Consider the following 24,588-nt stretch of genomic DNA (forward strand, 5'->3'; position numbering starts at 1 on the left):
TAAATAAGGTTTCTTGAGTTTTAGTGTTCGTTTTTTCCTTGTTTTTGACTTTGATAACTGTTTAAAGGGCTCAGCTGTTGAGCTCACGGTTCGCCACAAGTTATTCTACAACTTAAAAAAACCCAAAACTGAAACTGGAACAAACATAGTATAAGCGGGTTTTGGATTTCAGATTACTACCAGTCAGTTTCCTATATGATCCAGATAAGAGTGTGATCAAACCAACATGCAACTGTTAGATTTATTTGCTTGTAGACCTCGGATCTCAACTCTTTATATAGAATACATGTCGTGTGAGTGTAACTAACTTGCATGCCTGTGTTGAATAGACACACCAGTTCTCAACCGTGTTGTTGTGATGACACCAGTCTGCTTTTGGTCCCACAACTTTCATATAGTCTAGTCTAGGGTTGTTTAGTTCACCTAAGTCTACTTCTAGAGGTTATTTATTGGGTATTGATTTATCGGCTAATGTTATCTGTGATGCTAACTTTAGGTAGCTCAATGCACATTTAAACATATAAAAAGGCAAAGCATAGAAACAGAATTGAAACAGTAATACAGAATTAGAACACAGTAATCAGGTGCAATAAAGGGATTTGAATAAATACCTTTTAAGGTGTGATTTAAGCTGGTAAAGTGACTCCATGTCTCTCAGTTCAGATGTTAAAGGGCACAAAATGTGCCGATTTAAGTGGTTTTTAAATTGTTCTAGGACCTCTATTATACTCATTAGTATGTTTCTTTTTGCACAAAACTCTCTTTAATAAAGATATTTACATTACGAAATACACTTAAGCCTCGCCCACTTAAGATGCGCCGTTTTTGGCTGGAGAAGAAGTCTCTTCCAAGCAACCACGCCCACTCTGCTCTGATTGCACGAGTTGCATTCAAGGAATCTCGTAAATTTCAAACTCATCCCTAAAACTCCCATTTTGTACATTAAAAACGAATAATAAAAATAAGGTTTGCTGCTTAATGTACACATTACAAAAACACCTAAAAACACCATGTTTACATAAATATTTATTTTGTTTCACAATTAACATCTTAACTGATTTAGGGCTTCTAGGGGAGGACACCTCCACCAGAGTGATGTCAGAATGTTTAATTTAAACCGAAGGCAACATTTACAACATGTGAATAAGTCAGGAGAGTTGGGTTTTCACATAATCTGCCTTTTAAAGAGTTTTTTAGAGAGACGGGGAGCAGTGCGGCTGAATGCTCTTTAGAGAAGATAATTTAGGCAAGAACTGGTTAAAACAATAAGACTTTTCGGACTCTGGTCTTTGATACAACAGGTTGTACCTGGAGGATAACCACCAAAAATCATGTTGTGTGTCTCGTATTGTTGCGCAATATCGTGTTTGTTGTGAACACAGTCACACCACATCTCTCGAATGTGTACCCATGGTGCTTTGGCGCCTCCATTTTGGCTTCCTCGTGGTTAAAAAACGTCTCCGTCGTGAGATTTCAGTTAGAAGTAGCAAAAAAAAGGCTCAAGAGCTTCAAATTTCACTCGACCTGCCGTTTAGCCGTCCACAGAACAAAAAGTCTTGCCGGTAAATAAAGCTTCACCTGAGCCTGAGGGGGAAAAAAAAAAGAAGCTCACCAGCAGTTAAACGTGGACACACCCTGAAGTGACCCACAGCATGTCAACACACATGTAGATACACCTGCAGGGGAGTGAGTCACCGAGGACGGGCCGTGTCAGGAACCAGCATGATCTCATCCCGCGGCTTCTCCCGCACATTCTTAACCTTTGTCTCCCCCACTTGTACCTGCCTCCCTCGCTCCCCCTCTCATCTGAAAAACCTATTTGTTTGTCGTTTTGTCTGCTTCTCTGTCATCAGGAACAGGAAGAGGCGTGCGAGGGAGCGAGGGGTGGGAGCTCGCTCACCTGTGGAGGGGTGAAGGGAAACTCGACGTTTACCGAGCGTGAGAAACAGGAGATGCAAAAAACGGCGTGAGAACATTACCTCGGGAACAGCTGGGAATGTCCTCCCGACCAAATACACTTTTTTTAATAACGTGACACAAACACACATCAGAATTCGAAGAATGTTTTTCGACGTAAATACTTTTCGCTGTATCGCCGCCTCACGTTCTCTCAGGAATGAAACTACTTGGAATGCGAAATTAAAAAAAGGGCCGCGGTCCAAACAGGTTTACGCTCGGCGATAAAAACACACACCGGCCGCAGCGGACACGCCCTTTTGTTTGTTTGTAAAAAAAAAAGAAAAAGTGAATGAGAAGCTTCTGCATTCTCACGTTCCAGGAGGAAGTTTGTTGTTGACGATTATGCAACGGGTGAAATGAAGACATGTGTTTGTGAGAGACGAGAGGCTGTTGAAGTAGGAAGTGTGTAGTGGCTGGTTGAGGAGGCGCGGCGAGGCGAGGGATCTGTTACACAGAAATGGGTGTGTTCGCTCCAACAATTACTTCTCGTAAGTCGCTGGAGCGAACCGTAGAGTGACATGTTGAGCATAAACAAGAATGTTTGTCTTTCTCCTTATGTCATATTATGAGGAAAATGTGAGTCAAGTAAAACAACATGAAGCAAAACAGGTTTTTTAAATATTTTACAACTTGTTTTTTTGGAGTTTTACAACTGAAGATAATCGTCTTAACCTAAGTAAAGAAATAACAGCTCAACATGGTAGATTTCTACCGAATTCTCCTTGCACATCTGAGATGCAAAGACATACTTGGAACGAAAGAAGTATTAGTATTATTTCAGCAAAAAGGGCAAGCATGACTTATTCAACAGATTCTTAAGTGATACATTTTTCACATTAGGATGGGTAACTTTCACATAAGGCAGAGTAACTTTCAAGTCAGGACAAGTAACTTTTAATTTAGGACGACAAACGTTCCTGTTAGGACAAGCAAGTTTCACCCTTACGAGTCACGTTTATGTTAGGACAGTAACTTTCACCTTAAGAGGAGTAACGTTCACTTTAAGACGAGTAACGTTCACGTTAAGGAGAATGACGTTCACGTTAGGACCAGTACCGTTCGCGTTAGGGTGAGTAACTTTCACCTTGTGACGAGTAACTTTCACCTTACAACAAGAAACCTTCACGTTAGGACGAGTAACTTTCCCCTGATGATGAGAAACTTTCACGTTAGGACCAGTAATGTTCAAGTCAGGCAGAATAACTTTCACGTTAGGTAGAGTAACTTTCACGTTAGGACGAGTAATGTTCATGTTAGGACGAGTAACTTTCACCTTATGACGAGTAACGTACACGTCAAGACGAGTAACGTTCATGTTAAGACGAATGACGTTCACCTAAGGACGAGTAACGTTCACGGTACAACAAGTAACGTTCATGTTATGACGAGTAACGTTCACGTTAGGGTGAGTAACTTTCGCCTTGTGACAAGTAACTTTCACCTCACAACAAGAAACCTTGATGTTAGAACGAGTTACTTTCACTTGACGATGAGTAGCTTTCACGCTAGAACGCGTAACATTCACATTAGGACCAGCAATGTTCAAGTCAGGCAGAAGAACTTTCATGTTAGCACGAGTAACTTTCACCTTACGATGAGTAACGTTCACGTCAAGACAAGTAATGTTCACGTTAAGACAAATTACGTTCACGTTAGGACAAGTTACGTTCACGTAACGACGAGTAACGTTCATGTTAGGACGAGGAACTTTCACGTTAGGGCGAGTAACTTTCACCTTACAACAAGAAACCTTCAGGTTAGGACGAGTTACTTTCACTTGACGATGAGTAACTTTCACGCTAGGACGCGTAACATTCACATTAGAACCAGCGATTTTCAAGTCAGGCAGAATAACTTTCACGTCAGGACGAGAAACAATAACGTTAAGCCGATTGACATTCAGGTTAGGATGAGTAACTTTACGACAAGTAACGCTCACATTAGGAAGAGTAACGTTCACACTAGGACGAGTAACTTTCACCTTACAACGAAGAGTTACTTTCATGTAAGTACGAGTAACGTACACGTTAGGACTAAAGTAACTTTCACGGTACGACGAGTAACGTTCATGTTAGGACGAGTAACTTTCACGTTAGGGCGAGTAACTTTCACCTTACAACAAGAAACCTTCAGGTTAGGACGAGTTACTTTCACTTGACGATGAGTAACTCTCACGCTAGGACGCGTAACATTCACATTAGAACCAGCGATTTTCAAGTCAGGCAGAATAACTTTCACGTCAGGACGAGTAACTTTCACGTTAAGCCGATTGACATTCAGGTTAGGATGAGTAACTTTACGACAAGTAACGCTCACATTAGGAAGAGTAACGTTCACACTAGGACGAGTAACTTTCACCTTACAACGAAGAGTAACTTTCATGTAAGTACAAGTAACGTACACGTTAGGACTAAGTAACTTTCACGTTAAGCCGATGACATTCAGGTTAGGATGAGTAACTTTACGACAAGTAACGCTCACATTAGGAAGAGTAACGTTCACACTAGGACGAGTAACTTTCACCTTACAACGAAGAGTAACTTTCATGTAAGTACGAGTAACGTACACGTTAGGACTAAGTAACTTTCACGTTAGGCCGAGTAACTTTACTCATTGTCAGGATGCAAGAAAAAAATATAAAGACAAATGACTAATTAAAAAGTACAGAATGAAAAATATTTACAGCATTTGATTCAGTGTCACAAACAAGCCTCGAAGAAATGTGAAACTGTGGTGAGCTCCCAGAAATACTGTTGAATATAATCATAATATAAGCCACAATAATATCTACAGAACAGCACGTCAATCACCATTTATACACAAACACATCTGTGGTGTTTTGTTGTGCTGCAGGATATTCCGCCTGTCACACAAGGACACACACAAACACGAAGCCACTTAAGCATCCGTGGTGTCCCAGGCTGCTCTCCGGAAGCATTCCATTTCCTGTGGATCTTCTGTGGGTCGCTGTCCATAAGGCTGATGACTCCTTCGGGCGAGTAGCGGCTGAACACAGCGCCTACGGACCCTTCTAATGTTGCGCCCCCTCCCCCGTCCTCTTCCCACACACACACAAACACACAGATATTTTTACTTCATCTGGTCGCACACACGGATAAAAAGCGGCCGCAAAAAAGTGTTAATGACTTTATATTCTGGACCTAATGGGGCTCTGCTCCCTTTCGTCCGTACAGTTTAACGAGACAAATTAGTTTCAGTGATTAAACTTTAGGAGGAAATGACAAACGAGGCGGAACACCAACAATACGAGACTTTTAAGCCCCCACAATGCCCTGCGGCGCCTTGTACGCCTTTCAGCCGTGTCCCTCTGATGTAGCCTGACTCCGCTACACAATCAATTTTTTTAACCGTCTTAATCTTTAACCCGTGTGTCATTCTTTCTTGGATGTAGCCATTAGCTTGATGGTCAATCAAGATGCCGTGTCAGCGTCAGATGTCTTTTGTAACCGCGATCTATCCTTGTTTTTTCTCTATGTACGCTCGCTCAGCGAAATAGCATTTCCTGCGATGGTTCAGAAATATCTCTTCTCCACTTAGCTAGTGACGCCAAACCACCTGCTTCTTTTAAAGGTTATCCCTGAGGGTTCAAGGTCCTCAACCATGAAAAGCTAGGGGCGGGGGTTCACCATGCCGTGGCCCTCCATACACCATTAGCCTATGGTCGGGGGACACACTTTGCAAAACACAGCAAAATGCTTCAAAACGTAAAGAACGTCCGTTGAGAGTGTATTTTTGTACTTGTTGTTACTTGGGAAATCGTGGCCGTTTTTCTGTTTGCTTGCCTCACATTTTGTCTATTTCAGATCATCATAGGAACCTTTTTTAAGAAAATGTTTCTAGGTAAGGATGTTGTCTGTCAAAAACCTGTTTTATTTCATACTAAATAACTACAAGAGTCTTGGTAACAGGCGCAAAACACCAGGACATCAACTGGTGTGGTTCAGTGCAATTTGAAACTGGAGAATCCAAAGATCTAGGCAGGTGGCATCTTGTATGTCAAGGGAAAATGGTTACAAAATATTTCATGTTTTACCATATCGAATACCGTTCCCTCCAACTTTCCAACCCTCCTCCCCCCAACCGCGAGCAGCTCCTATCGCCCCCTACTTTGAAATCCACTAAGCTAGTCAACCCTTTCAAGGACTGCTAACTTTAGCCAGTTTTATCTAGTCACTACAGGGAAATTTGTGGGCATAAGTGAATCTCCCACCCATTCATTGTTCATCCGTCCAGGTAGTACTCTCATTTTCTGAAGCCGACTAGAGTCTAAACTAAATTTCCCCCATTGTTTGTTTGTCTCTTGTGTCTGTGACCAACTTGGCCGACCTTGTGGGCGACTGCCTTGAGTTCCCCCTCCCAGAACTGAATAAATAGGAATGTCTTATCTCTTATCTTAAGGCAAGCCTGAGGCTTAAGTGTGACTTGCTTTCTAGATAGTATTAGCTCTACCCAAAGGGTTCAAAAGCAAAGTAACTGGATGTAGTAGAATTTTGGGATGATGTCCCAAGAGGCTTTTTCAGTTCAGTTTATATCTTGCTAGTGGTAGTGGCGAGGCAGAGTACAATTGGGAGCAGTTGAGGGTCTTTATCGCCCAGGAAGGACGGTCAAAACTCTACTGAGTCCCGGTGCTTCACTACGGAACATTTTGGATAACCATGACCTGGAAGCTACTATGTAAGACCTTGGGTTGAGCCAGAGTATGTGGTATTTTCAAATCAATGTTGTCAAAATCCGACTTCAGTCGTCCCCTGAATACAAATCTTAGTTGGGCCGCTTGTGTCGCGAGTTGGAAACCCCTGTTTAATACCGGTTGGCGGTCAATAGAAGCAGAATCTCAGATAAAGGTGCGTAGATCTTGTTATGGTTGCAGCGTAAGAGACGCTAGTTCAACACCTTCGACGCGTTAACTGCTTTTGTATTTAAAGGGCTGAGAATCTTTTGTTTTGTCCCCGATGGACCCTCGACATCCAGTCCCACCCCGATCCGCGTCGACGCACTTTGTTTACCCGCGATCAGATGAAAAAGTATAACTCATAACACGTTCGCAGACAATTAGATATTTTTCTCCGCTTTAATTACCATTTTAATTAAGAAGACGACGGTGAGGATGAGTAATCTGACAGCATATGGCCCAGTGTGCGAGAGCATCTATCACCCGGTTATTTGTGCCCCCCCACCCACCACCCTACCCCGCCACCCCAACACCACCGCACACCTCCACCGTGGTCTAATTACTGTTGGGGATGCCAGGGATGTGAGGAACAATAACAATGCTAATGTGGAGGCGACAGAAGTTAAGAGAAAACACTGTGTTTACTTTAGAGTGGAGGGGTCGGGGGGGGGAGGAGCCGCGATGAACAATATCTCGTCATAAAACAAAACCTAATCGGATTTTATGAGACTAATCTCGATGATTTATGACCTTTAAATGTGTATCTTATATTATCACGATTAGCTAATTTGACTAGTAACCAATTTGTTGTTGATGTACATAAATTCTTCATCATATTTTAATTGTCTTATTGTAAATAAGGTATTTTTATAATTTAATTAGATCATTTTGTTACTGTCAACGCTTTTATTCCCTTTTGGTTTTATTTTCCCTTTCACATTTTATTTCTTTTTCTATATGCATTCTCATTGTTTGTTTATTATGACCTTTAAATCATTTTATTTATGCTTTTTTTGTTTTTTTTTAACAGTTTGATTCTTTAAACTTATTTGTTCTGTAGCGTAGCTTTTTTCCCTCCCTTAAAATATTTAGTTGCCATCTCCATCGTTATTACTCTTCAAATATATAATTTATTTTATTTATAATTAAACACTCATTATCGTAACTTGCTTCATCCGAGGCCATTTGGATGTATTAAAATCAAATTCAAATATATTTTCTACAAAATAAAATCTCCCGTTTTTTTCTTTTTCTTGGGAGCACTTTTTTGGGATTTCTGTACTTAAATCAATAACATAAGTTGAACATATGTGAGATTGTTTTTGGTTTATTAAAGTCAGACCTCAATAGAAAGTAATTATTCATCATTTTATGGATGTAATTTAATATTATGTATCATAATTTAAATATACTATATTTTGGGGTAAAATGTATATTCAGTGTCTTGATATTGTATTTATTTTTAATTCAGTCCTTAATATTGCTGATTATTTCACCTAGTTTTACTAAATACAGAGGTTATTATTTAAAATTTAGTTGTAATGGTGTATTTATAATTATTATTTTTGGTTTACTATCCTCGTCTATTTCCGTCTGTTTCTACATCTTATCTTCATCAAGTCATTCAGTTCATTTCTTTGTGATTATCGTTCTGAACCACAAACATGTTTTTTATTCCTCCCTCCCTCTTCCTCGTGTCTCTGCTCACGCATCGATCGACTTATTGATTAAATTAAAGATCTGCCTCTGCATTTGCATCAAGGTTGCATACATGATTATTTTCGTGATTCCACAATCCCTTCAAGTCCTTCTCCCCCCCAACGAAAGAATGGGGAGGAGAAAAGAAACATCTGCTGCGGTGGAAGAAGAGCTGCTCCGTGATTGGACGGTGACGCCAAAGAGAGGCGGAGACAAGGATTTCTTAAATAATGCTGTTATTTATTGCGTGTGTCTATAAAGAATCGATACAATCTAAAGCAATGAAGTTTAAATTATCATCTGGTTTTCGCCTCACAAAATGCAAAATGCAAAAAAAAAAAAATATGTACAATGAAGACACAGCAAGAAAAGCCCAAATAACAACCTTTAGATGCAGAATAAAAACATTATCCAAAAAAAAGAAAAAACACTGCTCAAACACCAACAGGCTCAATTAGCAAAATAAACAACAACAAACAATTGTGATTTGAACAAACATTATAGACAGTAAGTATACATCCGTCTCTGTGAATTCTCAGAAATGTAAATATTGCATATACGCCATTTTGTACCTACAATGAATCATCATTTCTAGTAAAAATCTCATTTAGAAGAGTCATTAATTCAGAATTACAGCGTTAGAAAATGACCTCGATGTGGCGTTAGACGGGAATCCGAACCTTTTATAAGTTAAAAAGAAACACATATGTACAGTAACACGTTTTTGTTTTTTTTCTCTCGAAAGTTTGCGTAGATTTCGTCACATTATTTACAGTCTCCTTGGTAACGTGCCAGTGAATTCAGATTTAGAAAAAACGTTGCATTTTTTTTGTTTGTATCAGTGTTTGTCGTCTCCTCCTGGTGTAACACAGTGTGCTCCGAAAAAAGAAAAAAATTTCCCCCCGAAACACAGCTTGAACTACATTCAACGCGTCTTGTGTTACAATCCGGAAAAAAAAAAAAGAAAAAGAAAAAAGTTTGTAAGTGCAAGACCATGCATTCGCTCGCGACCCCGGGCTCAAAAGTGGCAGCCGAACTCGGGTGGGCGGAGCTTGTCGAGTGGCTCAAAAGGTCTGCCACATTGTGAGGTTAACAATGAGGCATCGGGTGAAGGAAAAAAAAAAAATATTCAGAATAACTTAAAACATTCATCCGCCCTCGTCCTGGCGGGGTCACGAGTCAAACCCCCTTAACCCCGCGGCGGGGAGGCGGGGTCAGTATATACGGCTCGGGTGAGCTCTGTGGTCTCGTACCATCTCGGTAAATACTCAACCAAGGATCTGAATAATGGACCAGAATGGTTTCGGTTAAATCTTTTTGTGCCTTTAGCGGAAAAATTAGCAAAAAGATGGCGGTGACTTAAGAACGACTTTGTTCGTTGACCATGTGACCCAATTATCGTAATGCGGGATTTTGGAATTGGGATCAAGGCTCTGGATTGGACTCCTTTGTTTTTGGAAGATTTTAAAGTAATGGACGAAACTTTTCTACCAAGTAAACCGAACTTAACTTGCTCTAAAGGTTGGTTCAAACAGAAAGTCGTTGAATTCCAACTAAAGATCATTCATGGCACATTTTTAAAGAGTATTTTTACCCCCGATATCTGACCCTCGGTTGAGTATTGAATTGACCTACATCCACACGACCGCGATCGTTTAACGTCGTACCCCAAAAACACCGTTTTTGTACCGCAATCGGACCGGGTTCGTGTGAATGTAGCCGTCGTCACTTCAGGCAAACGTGTCGCGATCTGGATACATTATCTTGTCAGCGGTGAAAAGGTTGTAATCTCAAGAGAGAGGCTTTTTTTTTCTTCCTCTCATAAACATTCAGTCTGTTAAATACTGTATTTGTAGGTCCGAACCAAGATAGTGGCGTAAGGCGCGAGTAAGGCTTTGGATTGGTGGGTTGAAAAAAAAAAAAACAACAAAAAAAAAAAACATTCACCTCTGAAAATAAATATTTTATATATATTTCTACTGTTTGAATTGGTGCCAACCTTTTTTTTGTTTTTTTTCGCTGAGGTAGGATTTTCGTTTTTAAATATCTCCTCTTCATTTCAAACTGGACACAAACATACATCCGCGTTCAATAAATAAATATTTTAAGTATGCATATTCCGTTGCACTCGTGTTGTGTGTTGTGTGCTCTCCAGGTTTGGCGTGGTAAACCAAAAACACGTACAATATGTAACATAACGTCATTTCCAGGCCTTTACGTACACGGATAAATAGTTTTCATATCTTTACGTCGTCAAGTACAGCAGCGGCGGCGGCGGCGGTGGCGTCGGCGGCGGCGCCTCCAATGTTTTGGTGCCGAGGAGGGGGGGGGGAAAGCGAAAGATTTTCGGGGTCATGGGGGGTCAAGTGTCCGTGTTGCTATGGTGAGGACCCGTCCCTGTGACCCTCCCGAGGAAGGCGATGGGGGTCAAAGGACAATGTCTGAAGTGAATGGGTCCAGCTGTTGCCTTGGCGACCTTCTCGTAGCGATGGTAGTTTCACGGGAACCTCGCAACCTTTACTCTGGAAAAAAACAAACACAAACACAAACATACTCATTAGACAAAATCCCTTTTGCGTCAACAACTCAAAAAATCATTGTTTCATGGAAAAATATGATTGTTTTGTTTAGTTATTGTTCGCTAAATAAGCCTTTTAAACTAAAAAAGATTTGTTTTCACTGAAGTCTATGTATGTCATGAACGAGGTAAAGCTTTTAGTCACGGCGCTGCTTAAGCGTTTGTTTCTCTGAAGGTGGAAAAAGAAGGGAGATGTGACATTTACCACAGCAACAACACACACGCCTATCTCCGACTTCCACTCCAAACACAAATCACCAAGTTCACTCCCACATACGAATAAAGCCTCTTCAGCGTCGCCCCCGGTGGCTTCTCTCCTCCCTGTGTGCGACCCCTGACCCCGTGGACTCGCTCCTGCAGGGGTGTCATTTGCATGCGGCTATCAAAACGGGGGGGGGGGGGAGCGGAAGTCTTGGCCCGACGCAAACACACACACAGTGTCGCCACAGTGCTTATCCTGCCGTCGCTGCTCCCTCCTCGCCCCCCAGAACAAGAGTCGTTTTCACAAAGCTGGATGTGGTCATCGCTTCGCTAAAACAAACCTTTCATTCAGAGGCTCGGGTCTCACCCCGTCACCCCCCCCCACACACACACACACACACACCACCCCCCCTACAGCCCTCGCACTATAAACACACTTGTTGGCTTTGTCAAGAACTACAAATGGAGAAACTTTTTCTTTTTTTTCGAAAACACCTGAAAGTAGTTACACTTTTTCTATGACTTTCAGGAAAACACAAATGAAAATGTTTAGGTCTCTTCAAAGCTTCAGCTTCCACCATCAAACTAAAAAACCCATAATGCACTGCAACGGTTACTGTAAGAGACGTAACTACGTCCTTCATGTATTTTAACTAGTTAAAATTAATCAACTGCTTTATTTTCAGCGTTTGAAACCACTTTTTTCAAGGACGTAACAGTGCAAAACTGTTGTTTTTATTTATTTATTTATTTTCTTAACTAAAACATAACAAGTGGACTCCACAGCTCACACTTTAAAGACACTTAAGGTCATTTTTATAAATAATACGGCCGAGTATCAATCAAAAACGTTTCAGTACCGGTTCGAACTTCACACAAAGTGTTTCTGAATTATACTAATTTTCCGATATAAACTTTCTAGGATTAATTATAACAAAAACACGTACAAATGTTTAGTTCAATTTTCACTTTGGGAAATTTCCACTCCAAGCTGTTTTTTAACAGAAAAAAAATTAAATCCAATAATTAAAATATATATATATATGTAATTTCAGCAAAATTGATAATTTTTTTATTACATTTTAAATGTACTACAAAAGAAATGTAAAATGCGGTTAAATAAATAGTTCAACTAGTTTGACATACTACTACTAGCGTACTAGCGAAGCATTTCGTTCAATGCCACAAAAGACAAGCTTCAATCAAGCTTTAATCAATAAATGTATGTTTTTTTTTTAATACTCACAGGGTAATTGTAATACCCAGGTCGGCCCGTAAAAGTGAAGGAAGAAATATAAAGATTCAAGTAAAAAAAAAAAGTCTTGAGATTTGAAATGTCACTGATATCTTAAGTCTTTACAGGAGAGTGGCTAGCAATAGGCGAGGAAGAAAGCGCCCAAACCCTCCTTCAAAACCTTCATATATCTCCACGAAAACCTCAGATCACAACAGAAATCGAACCAACCGTTTCTTATCTGTTCCTCAACATTTCCTGAATATTTTACTTTCAACACGTTTTTGAGTTATTCTAACGGAACCAGAACCTCTTTGATTGAGCTATTTATTCGACTCTTTTGTTGGTAAAAAAAAAAAAAACCTACAGTAACAGAATCAGCCCGACGGAGAGGGATGGGAATGCGGTGAGGTCATGGGACCGACTAAACAATCCGAGGGTGTGTGTCATGGCTTTAGCGGCAGACACCGAGGCGAGAACCACCGCCGGGAAAAAAACATGAATCAGCTCAGACAAAATGAACAGGTGTCGACACAACCTCGCTGCGGTTAATGATCTGTTGTCGCCGAGCCGTCTTTAATTGGGACTCCAGACTTCCTTTTTTTTTTTTTAACCGGGGGGCGCACGGGTGGGCGAGGATATTTTAGGGAGGAGAGTGAAGGGGGGGGTGTTATTGAAAGAAAGGGACAGAAGTCCATCAGGGAGTGAACCCGTTGCCCCCCCTTGCTCCTCTTTGGCAAAACATAGAAACAAGCCCCTCCTAACAGCCCCCAACCTATGTCGCCCCACACGTTAACCCACATGCTCTGTTCATTATTTATTTAGTTCTTGACGCTAAAATTAGCCCCGACTCGGGTCACGGTTATGGCACATCCACGTAAACATTCAACCCCCCCCCCTCCCACTCCTGCAAAGGGGGGTGTTTTTGCGGTCGGTCCAAAACAAGGAAGTAAAAGACTCAAAGATTATGATTATTGGCTGCTTGGAAAAAAAAAAAAGTTGAGCCCCTTCCCTTCCTCCAGCAGGCTCGGATCTGTTCTGTTTACATTCCTGCCCCGGCTGGCTCCTCCCAGATCTACAGCAGCGCTCCCAATATGCAAACACCCGACTGACTCCCGACCTCTGACCTCCCCCGCACCCATGTCTGTCCAGCAAAAACAAAAACAAGACCCGGGTCAGACCCGCGTCTCGGGCTCAGTGAGACCCACACAAACACAGACAGACTTCTTTTTACAAGCGTGAAGTTTGTCTCGACTTGATGACATCAGAGTCGGCGAACAAATAAATAAATAATGCTAGTATTACTGCGTAAAATACATACATCTGCTAAAGCGATTTGTTTGTGGTCTCTAAGACGGAGAAATATTTAAGCATAAACCCAGAAATTATTGATTAAAATGTATTATTATTTATGTTTAAATGTAAAGGCAACCTTAATCACTTTGGAATGGGCTATGCGATGCTAATGCTAATAAACATTATGGTGATATAACACATATTTTATAAGCACCTAAAAATTAAATATCTTGGTTATTCAAAGTAAACATTACAGTTTTAATCCGTTTGAATAATTCCTACAATCATCAAAATGTGTTGCCTCAGCTTTTACTGTTATAAATATATCTTTTCAATGTTTATTTTTGATTAAAACCGTGTGTTAAATCACTAACAAAGCTGCTTACCACACGTAATTTCTACTTTGTGAAACTCAATGGAACAAATATACATATAGATATTTGAATTTAATGCTAATATTGATCACATAAATTGTTTAATATTATCTCTACTACAGAGTGTTGTTTGTGTCTTTTTAAACAGTAGGCAAGTATGAACTCAGAATGCATTTATGTTCGTTTTTTATGATCAATATTTATTAATATTTTTAGTTTAAGGAAACAACATTCTTAGTTAGCTAAGAACATGGGCAATGCTAACTAGCATTAAAGATATTACATATATTTATAAGCTTTCAAAAATGAAATACTAAAATACTAAAAGTAAACATTAGTTTGAAACCGATAACTAAATAATAATAATTCATACAATGATAGTCATTTGGTAATTATCAAAGTAAAAATACAAGTGAATAAAATGTGTCGCTAATATAGCTAAATGCTAATATTGCTCATATACATTGCGTTTAATAAGTTGTTTTGTGTATTTGATTGATTAAATGTTTACAAATATTGAATATACATTTACAGGCTCATTAAATCAATTTATATATACAGTGTATATATATTTATATTAATGGGTTTTCACCATTTACCTGTATTTGACTATAATATCATTATTTATTTAGTTTTGTTCATCATATTGTTGTTACTATTGTACTGTTTTTTTTTTAAACAATCGTGTTGGTTTTACATGAACCTCATGCGTGTAAAAGTGTGTAAGTAAGCACAGTCCGGTCTCACACCCCGAGACAAAACAAGCAGATCAACAATGTCTAATCCTGAAGTGAACGTAAGCCTTCTTACCTGCAAGCTAAATTAGGGATAGGTTGACTTTGTTTTTATCTCGCACAGGAACATCCCGCCCTACTGTACTCGCGGGAATTATGTATCAGACTGCTACACTCATTGTGTGTGTGTGTGTGTGTGTGTGTGTGTGTGTGTGTGTGTGTGTGTGTGTGTGTGTGTGTGTGTGTGTGTGTGTGTGTGTGTGTGTGTGTGTGTGTGTGTGTGTGTGTGTGTGTGTGTGTGTGTGTGATCTTAGGTCTGGGTGAACTCCAGGGATGCAATGTTCCCGTGACTCATTCAAGTCATCAAACAATCAGGCCTAGTCCTTGTTTGCAGAGAACACAACCAGTCGGGAGCATTTCCTACAGACGGCACGGTAACCATGTTGACGCCCTCGGCAATTACTACACAATTACATTGTCTCATTGTTTCACGTGTAAACAAGCAAAAAACAATAACCAAGGAAAATTCAATGGTTGTCGTTTTAGTTTCAGTTTTGAGTCCAACTTACTCCAGCTGGAGTGTTTGTTCTCTCCCCGTGTGCACTCTGGTTTACTCCCAATACTCAAGTGGTTAATGGAGTTGTACTAAGTGGGCTGACAGCCTGTCCAGGGTGTCCCTCACCTTACGCTACAACAAGCTACATCCATCAAGGGGTTATAACTATGGTTGTAAAGAAAATATTGATCAATACACTTCAATATTTCAGGGTGTTTGTTCTTGATGCTGTAGCGTTCAGAGGGTTTAAGTGTTTTTTAAATATATGTTAATGAAAAACAATATTTTGGTCATTTATTTACAAGTAAGTAAGTAATTAGTATTTAGAGCGCATTTCAAGACCAAATATTCACTGCATTTGTTAATTTTTGTGTTGAAAATCTACTGCCCGCCGCAGATATAGGATAGAGGAAATCCTGTGAGGTCCTAGCGATGACTGTGCACGAGAGGATACAGTCAAATTTTAAAGCCGATGTTTGGTTAGGGTTAAAAACAAAATAAATTCAGGCAGTTACGACTTCATCAAGAGTCATTTGGTCTGTAAATTCTGCAAAACCAGAGTCAAGTATTCAGACAAAACTACAACTATATCCTTGTACCTACAGTATCACGATATATCGTATCGTTGCTCCTGTATCATAAGATTCTTGTCAATACACAACCTGAGAGTTAGACTAGTGAACAGTAACATTTAATCATTCAGGAGTTCAGAATTTAACCAGTTCTCATCTACATTCTCAAAAGACAAGAAGGGAAAGGGTATAAGGAATAGACAGAGACAATTTGCATTTTTACTTTCGGTTCTTTCTACTTACTTGGTGGGATCTTATTTTACTTAAATTTTTATTTGTTTATATAAAACTCTATGTAGTGGAGGCAGAAAGGTCCCTGACAAATGAGTAAATAGAAAATTAGTAGCATTTATTGCTTATTTAATCTCATTTTATTCATTTATATTGCTTTTTTTTATCTTGTTGGATTCACTTCTTAATTCTCTTCTTCCATTAGAGCAAAGTACTACTGACTTTTCTTTGTATTTTTCCAATAACTGAAACAAAATAAATGAATAAAGGGAAAAAAAACATTGTAACTATAGCAGCAATTAAACCTACAACGTTACCATGTTTTATCAAAAACATCAATTTGACTCGTAAAATCATAGTCGCTCTTCTATAAATGGACTATTTATTATGGTAAACATATTCTCTCCTAATTAAGAATCAGAAATTAATCTTCCCGGCGCCGGCCTCGAGGTTACTATTGATGTTTTAATACCGGTCATACATGTATTAAACTCCTTATCGTACCTTGGAAGTACTGATGGTTGCGATTGTTAGCTCCTCGTTGCTAATGAGAAAAACCATCTGCACTTTTTTTTTTTGTGGCGATCATCTTCTCGGGGCTCGATTAATCAGTCTGCGTCTTGTCAGAGTGAAACCCCTTAACCAGCTAGCTTAACAAAAAAAAAAAAAAATCCAGACGCCTCGGTCGTATCCATCGGCTTAATGAAGGAAGATAATAAGCCTGGTCTTAAGTGAGAGGCTGACAGGTACACAGGGATTTTTTTCTTTTTTTTTTTTTAAAGGGGGGGAAGCCACGTGTCTGACCCCAGGGTGAAGGGGGGGGGGATCACATGGTTTCTCAAACAACAGAAACCGATGCCTGGAAAGGAAAAGAAGGTGGGAGGAGGGTGAGGATGCCTCGAGGACGTGAAGGGGGGGGTTTTGGTTTTGTGGCTTCTTGAATCTAGAAAGCCACGCCCCCTCGTAGTCCTACCCCCCCTCCCCGCCCCCCCAACCTTCTCTCTGTTGTTGTTGTGGCAGATGGTGGCCAGTCATTAGCGTATTGTCGCTCTCTTGAAGGGCCAGATAACCAGTGAGCACTGCCTGGCGGGGCAGGTGCGGACCCCTCCCATCGTCCCGCCATCTGCCGACGGTGGCTGCACACGCCCAGGAAGACGTGTACTTAGGTGTAAAAGGGGGCGGGGCACCAGAGTGTGAGTCACTCGTCCACACACACACAAAAAGAAGGCAAAAGGTACTCGATAGCAAAGTGGTTTCAAAGCAGTCTCTAGATGTGTATTTCTGGAAAACAGCCTCGGTGGCGCTATCGTGCCTGGCTCGGAAATACAAGGGTTCAAAGGTTAAAAAACAGATGTCCATGCTGGGAAATGAACCACCTCCTTGTCCAGCCAGAAACCAAAACAACAAGCGACCCATAAAGTACACTCGTCCTTGTTTTAGTTTTGTTTTTTTCCAATAAATCTCACACCAAACAAGAAGACTATTAACTCTGGTCCGCCTCAGAAGTGAAATAAGGACATCGGACTCCCCCCCCCCTCCAACGGGTGGGAATTCATCGTAATACATGTAAACAAGGAGCTGGCAGTTTTGTTGGATGTTGGATTATTTCTATCTTCCTGTTAATTAAAGGGACATTAGCATCAAAACCCCAGAGTGAGAGGCGGAATAAACGCTTCGGTTGGTGCTGCGTCAATGAAGCCAATTTAATTCCACCAACTAGAAAAGACACCGAGACAGTCCATTCCTCCCCCAAGGAGATCATCCCATATCAAAACACAAGTACAATAAAATATATCAGAAGAACTTCAAGGATTCGAAAATTGCTTTGGTCATGAAAGGAATTTAACTTGCAATTAACCCTTGTGTTATCTCTGGGTCAAGATGACCCGGGGACCAGAAAACAAATGAATTTGTCGTATCCCTTGTGTTGTCTCTGGGTCAAGGTGAACGACCTCCCTGGCTTCCAGAAATACATATAAACACGTTTGTTTTGAGGCGACCGGGTCACCTTGATCCAGAGGCAACACCAGGGTTAACAACCAGACCAACAAGAGGATAGTCGCAAATATTTGTTCAAAAAGGTCTAATATTTGTTGATTAATGAAAAACAAAAAGATGTTTTGTCACTACAAACACATTGATTTATGTTTTGATACAAGATTTTGCTGTGTCAGCAGCATCAGTGAGAAGCCATACAAGTGAATGACAAGCCTTTGAGCCTTTTTGTTAATAAATAAAATCTATCTATCTATCTATTTTTGCTGTTACCCTAAAAATGTACAAAAGTGAAGGGATAATTGTTTGAAGACCTCTTTTTCACATTTTTTCTTCCTTTCATTGTCCTTCTTATGGGTAATATGTTGTTATTTTTGCTAATTTTGCTATTTTGTTGGTAATAAAGTGTTTTTATATGACATATTAAAATTGAATTTATATTAAAATAAATATTTTACAACATATTTATTCTTTAGAATCTTAAAATAAAATGCGTTTGATTAATTCATAAACAATAAACACATTTTAAAACGGTATTCATAGTTAATTGAACATTACACAACTTGATTTGAGTTTGATTGAATTGAATTTTCAATTTTAAGATAAACGAAATACGCTATTTTTATTTCTTCATAACGTTTAAATGGAAACACATTGGAAAAATAACATAAAATAAAATCAGATTAACACTTAAATTGCCAGCTGTTGGACTTGGGTGGTTAAAAACCCAACTTTTTGTATAACATTTATACAAAATATTCATGAAAGATGCACAAGTTTAAATGTGTAGCTTTATTATCTTAATGTTGTTCTGCTGCTGAAAGTGTTTCACTCTTACATTAAAGAACAAGATAGAAAAAGAAGGTGTTTTATGAGATTTTTTTTTTTATATACATGTTAGCGAGGTTACTCCGAGGAAAACTCTCCTCCCTTTCCAACCTCCCTCCCTCCCTCCCTCCACCTCCCACCCCGTCCAAATCCTACTCGCTAGGTTAGAAAAACAAGTGAGCATTCACCTCTCCCAGCAACCTTTGCACACTGCCCACATTCCAGTCCTGAAACCCGGTACCTGACAATTGATAAACAACTGACTCACTTGTTTTTCCGGGGAACCCGATGACTTGCAGCCAGACTATATAAAAGAAAAAACCACCACCTCAGACACAGACGAGCCACGAGAAACTGCTGATATCATTTGGACACAAGCCTAACATACTAACGGAATCTTAAGACCAAAAACATGACAATATTGGCAGTGAAAACATATTTTCAACAACAAACGTCGGCTTGAATGCGTCACCGACTGAAGTACTGACGTGGTGTAAAAAAAAAACTGCGTCACTGGGACGAGACCGGAGCCGACCATTCTCACACACACAGATCAGCATCTCGCAGCCAATCAGGAGCCGGCTACACACACACACACCCCGTCCAACACTACTGAAAAAAAACCAGCTCGTTCATTAATAACATTTCCGAGTTGTGATGGCTTCTCAGCGGCTCAGCTTGTGTGCACGACACAAACATCCTAATTCTTCAGCACTTATTTGAAAGGAAATTTGCACATGACTTGGGTTAGCGCTATCCAAACGTCTCGATGGTGACTGGGAGTTACATGAATGACTGAGTAAACAAGCTGAGATGAGGCACAGCGCCTCGAGATATCTGGATGTGTCATGGGTGTGACTACTAGGTGACTAATCCTGTCCAAACATCACAGTCAACACCAAACAGCAGAGCGACTTCTCCTCCCTGAGCTTCTGCAGGTCCTTTTTTTTTTTCAAGAGAAAAACCTGATTCACAAAAATAACTTGTGTAGAAACTGAACACAGATACGTTATCATTGAACTTTGAAATACTTATTTAAAACTATCGTTTAAAGTGTCATTGTAAACAGAAAACTAGCAATAAAAATGTCCATTGATACTTAACTATTAAAAGTTAAATTCCTTTTTATGTAATAATTTATGCCTATTATTATTATGTTCACTGCATGCACACTATTTAGTTTATTAAAAAAAAACTTTTTCTTTTAATAAACCGGCTCTTCTCACTTTTGTTCTCTTTGTTTATTAGTTTTTCTTGTACTAGTATGTATATACTATTTTTATAGTTTCTTAATATATTAATTGTTATATTTATTTTACTTTTGTTATTTTATTATCATTATTATGTATTTATTTATTCTATTTTTAATAGATGTTTATATATTTGTTTACTTTATCTTGGGTTAAATCTAGTTTTTAACTGACAACTTAAATGATGCCTCTTAAAGAAACACTGCCTTTGTAATAGCAAACGTTATTTTGAGGTGTTAAGAGGATATGACATCACTAAAAGATCCTTCCAAGTTCACAATAACAGTGTTCATTACAAATGAAAAATGTCCAAAACAATATCATAGCAATAGAGAAAGTGTTAGATTCAAACAAAAGGTGAAACCAAAGTGAAATCAATCAAAGAAAACAAACCATAATTTCTAATAAGGACATTTTTTTAATCTGGAAATGGAGTAGTGTGGCCCACAATTGTGTTCCACATAGTACTGATTCAATGAATTGCTGAAGAGGTTTTTGAAGAGGCAGAAAATCCTGCCTCAAATTTGGAATGAATAAAAATAAAACTAGGCTCCGTGTTGCCTAGCAACCGCTACTGTACGTCGAGTGCCCCCAAAACAGATCCTGTTCAAGCTGTTACGCTTCTTCCCTCATGAATGAAAAGTATTTGAATGAGTGTGTGAGAAACTCACCCTTCACGGCGGCGGCGGTCTCTTTGAATCCCAGGCCGGCGTAAGGGCTGGAGTTGAACCCGTTCATGCCGCCCTTGCAGCCGCACGTTGTCGTCTTGTACCGTAGCAGTTGGTCGCAGCTCCCCAACGCGCACCCGCCGATGTTACCATCCATTAAGTTTAAGGCAATGTAGTTCAGTCCGTTCTGGAACCCGGCCGACGTCTCCCTGCACATGGGACTCTTGTTGATGTGGTTCTCCTCCGGACCCTCGGAGCCCCGCACCGACCGAGACACGTTCTCCACCGAGGCGGAGCTGTGTCGCTTGGGGTTGTGGGCGAAGGACGGGCAAACGGGCGTGACGGTGGTGGTGGACGAGAAGGTCTCGGAGCTGTGACGCCGGCGACCCTGGGGGTCGGCCCGGATCACCTTGGCCCCCCTGTGCGGATCCACGACGGACAACAGGGGACCCCCGTTGAGGAAGGAGTCCACGGGCGCCACCCCGTCCGCGATGATGCTGTTCTCAAGGCTGAGTCTCTTCACGCAGGCGGTGGGGCTGGTCGGGAGGGGTGGTTGGGCGTCGGTGGAGCTCAGGGCACGCGTCGGCGCCGTAGGATTGAAAGTCATCTCCGTGTAGTCGTCCTTGACCGACGACTGTTGACACACCAGGCCCAAGTGATGCTGGAGCGGGTACTCATTCACAATTCTCTTCACTTCCTCCTCCTCTTTCTTCTTCTTGTCGGCTTTAAGACACGTGTTGGACGTGGGACTCGTGAGCCGCTCCGCTGGTGACGAACCCTCGGATTCCGGCTTCTCGGTAGGTGGCGCCGCTTCCCTTTCCGTGCGACTCGAGGGGGATCTTAAAGCTTCTGGAGAACCGACATCTTGGGCTTTGTTGCTAAAGTCTATGTTAATGTACTCCCCTGGGCTGCGTGGCTCCGTGGGAAGTGGATGCTCGCTCATGCACGGCAAGGTTCTGAGGGACTCCAGGGCGAGTCGAGTGGGGCGACACATCCTGGTCCGGTGTATCCCGACCGATCTGAGAGGAGATGGAGCAGCCGATGAGGAACCGTCCGATGGCCCCAGGGTGATGGGGCAGTAGTTGGACTCCTCTTCGATGGGCTGCTTTTGTAAACTCATCATCACGTACTGGTCCGTGTCCGTGGACCCGTTTCGCTGCAGTTGGCTCTTCAGCAAAAAGCTGCTGGAGAAGGGATGCCTGTGGTACTGATGCGGGTGGTTGTCGCCACCTGGGGAGTTGAGGATACAGTCCAGAGTCGTCGTGAGAGAGACCAAGGGCTCGACCGGCGACATGTTCAAGTAGTCGTTGCTGAGCTTCCCGTCGTTGCTCTCCACCGACATCTTGGTTCCGGACCACATCCTCATGTAGCCGCTGTCCTCTAAAGAAATGCTCCCGGGTGAGTCGGTGCGTGGTGGGAGCCCCGTCGGGGTGGAGGCGTGGGAGCGGGGGTTGATGATTTGCTTGGGGGCCGAAACACACATAGGGCTCATGGGCATATAAGGGTCCGTCCGTGACGATGGCGTCTGGGGGGCGACCCCGGGCATCATGGGCATGTACCCGCTGTCACCCTGGACGCCGTTGTGGACTTCGTCCTCGGGGTAAGTTCCTTTGGGCGAGGCGGTGTGACACCGCCGATAGAGCGGGTGTCCACTGGCGTACGTGGCCCTCATGAGGGTGTACTCGTCAAGGGAGGCCGAGGATACTTGCGGGGGTCCTCGGTGCTGCCGGGGGGTCGTGAGGGAGTACGTGCGTTTCCTGTAAACCTTTTCCAGCTCCGGTAGTCGTCGGTACAGGGTCTGGTTCTGCTGCTCCATCACCATGTATCCCTCCAGCTCGCTCCCGTCCCTGGAGGGAGGGGTGTCCGCCCTGAGGGACTCCGGGGTGCTGCTGCAGTACGTGAGGGGTAACCGATAATCCCTCGCATCTGCCGGGCTGGAGCCGAATTCCTCACAGGAGATGAAACCGGCGTCGCTGGGGGAGCCCGAGAAGGAGGCGCTGCAGCTGGAGGGACGGGGGGCTCCGGTGTCGGGGCAGGAGGACAAGCTGGCCAGACTAGTGGTGGCCAGGGAGTTCGAGTTGGACAAGGTCATGGACTTACTGTGATGGAGGTTGGAGGATTGGAAAGTCCGACAGGGGCGTGCTGTGATGGTGTGGGAGCGACTCAGCAGGGTCCGGTGGAACCCCGGGCTGAGGGGGCTCCCTGCCATGGAAATGGGGCGTGTCATGGTGCCGTCGCCCTCGCTGGCGGTCCTCAACCGACAGGAGGAGAACCTGCTCACGGGCGAGATCGCGGCCAGGCTGTCGGTCCGCGACCTGCGCAGGAGCCCCGTCTGGCTCGGGGGCAGGTTGCTCAGGTTCCTGCGGGTGGGAACCGAGATGGGGTTGGTCGTCCCCCCGGACGACTGGCTCTTGCTGCGCGGGCGGAACTCGGACAGCTCCTTCATGGACCTCATCGCCTCCAGGATGGTCTCGTGGATGTTCTGCGCCACCACGGAGTCGTCCGCCTGCATCCACAGCTCGCCGGGCCCCGTGGCGGACGAGCGACCCACCTCGATGAAGAAGAAGCTGTCCGAGTGCCCGCAGCGGCGGATGTTCATCAGCTGCAGCACCACGGACGCCACCTCCGAGTTCATCTTCACGAAGCCGATGGTGCGACTGGACAGGCACAGCCGGTACACCCCGGTCAGGTTCCGGGTCTGCCCGAGGCCCTTGGACTTCATGTTGACCTGCCACACCTCCTTATAAGACACGGGGGAGATCACCCCGCAGCTGGACTCGTCGAACCCCACCAGGGAGGACGCGGATCCGTCCGAGACCTTCCCCTCGGAGGTGAGCTCGGCGAGGGCCCGGTGCCAGCTCTCCTGCTCCTGGTCGCTGTCCGCCGCCACCGCGAAGTACTCGTCCCGGGTGTAAAGCGCGACCAGGTGCTTGTGTTTGGCGTCGGCTCTCCGGCTGACGTTCAGGCAGCAGTCCAGCGGGATCACCCGCTTCGCCGCCGCCGACTTGCTCCTCCATTTCTTCTCGCTCTCGTAGTACTCCAGGCGCGCCGGGAGCCCCTCGCTGGGCTCCCGCAGCACGAAGAAGCGCTTGTGCCCGTGTTTCTGCTTCCTCAGGTACCCGCTCTTCTTCACGTCCCCCGGCTCTTCCCTCGGAGGAGGACTCGCCATTCTGTGAAACAATAACAAGAGCAAATAGTTCCGATCCGGGTTTTTCTTCTTTATCTTTTTCCTTTTTTTGTTGTTTTAATAATAATAATCCAGCCTCGCTTTCCTCCGGCTCAAGCACATGTCTGCTGCTGGAGGAAGAAACAACATGTGACGATCTTTACACATTCTGCTCCAGATAGAAGGAGGAAAAAAAAAAAAAAATACTCACACGGAGAGTGGGCGGCGCAGACTCAGCTCATTGGGCTTATTGGTGGAAAGCGGATGAATGTAAGAGAGAGAGAGAGAGAGAGAGAGAGAGGGGGAAGAGGAGGAACACCCTCTTCTTTTTTTGTCACTCCGCCATCTTCCGGCTCGTTTGAGAGCAGCCGGGAGTAAAAATCTACTTCATTTTATTATGTTGCTTTAAAACATGACACATGTGGCTCGTTCTTTAAAAAACTGTAGCCTTTTTCTGTCAGATCCATTTCTTGAGCCTTTTTTTCAAATTTCTAAATTCTATTTAGAATAACAAATACATGTTAATGATAGTGTTGTGAATTACACAATTTATTA

General features: G+C 42.6%; 1 protein-coding gene across 1 annotated transcript; it reads right to left on the bottom strand.

Moving 5' to 3' along the window:
• Positions 1-8,569: 8,569 nt before the first annotated feature.
• On the bottom strand, positions 8,570-24,200 carry irs2b (insulin receptor substrate 2b). Its single transcript, XM_087803903.1, has 2 exons — positions 20,871-24,200; positions 8,570-10,872 (listed from the first exon to the last, which is right to left on the bottom strand). The coding sequence occupies exons 1-2, from the start codon at positions 24,034-24,036 to the stop codon at positions 10,868-10,870; spliced, it is 3,171 nt and encodes a 1,056-aa protein (XP_087660029.1). The 5' UTR covers positions 24,037-24,200; the 3' UTR covers positions 8,570-10,867.
• Between the last annotated feature and the right edge of the window lie 388 nt (positions 24,201-24,588).

The sequence above is a fragment of the Callionymus lyra genome, chromosome 12 (assembly GCF_982586985.1).
Source record: "Callionymus lyra chromosome 12, fCalLyr1.hap1.1, whole genome shotgun sequence".
NCBI lineage: Eukaryota > Metazoa > Chordata > Actinopteri > Syngnathiformes > Callionymidae > Callionymus > Callionymus lyra.

Excerpts from the sequence above, each read along its gene's own strand:
- irs2b (XM_087803903.1), bottom strand. The coding sequence starts at position 24,036 with ATGGCGAGTCCTCCTCCGAGGGAAGAGCCGGGGGACGTGAAGAAGAGC.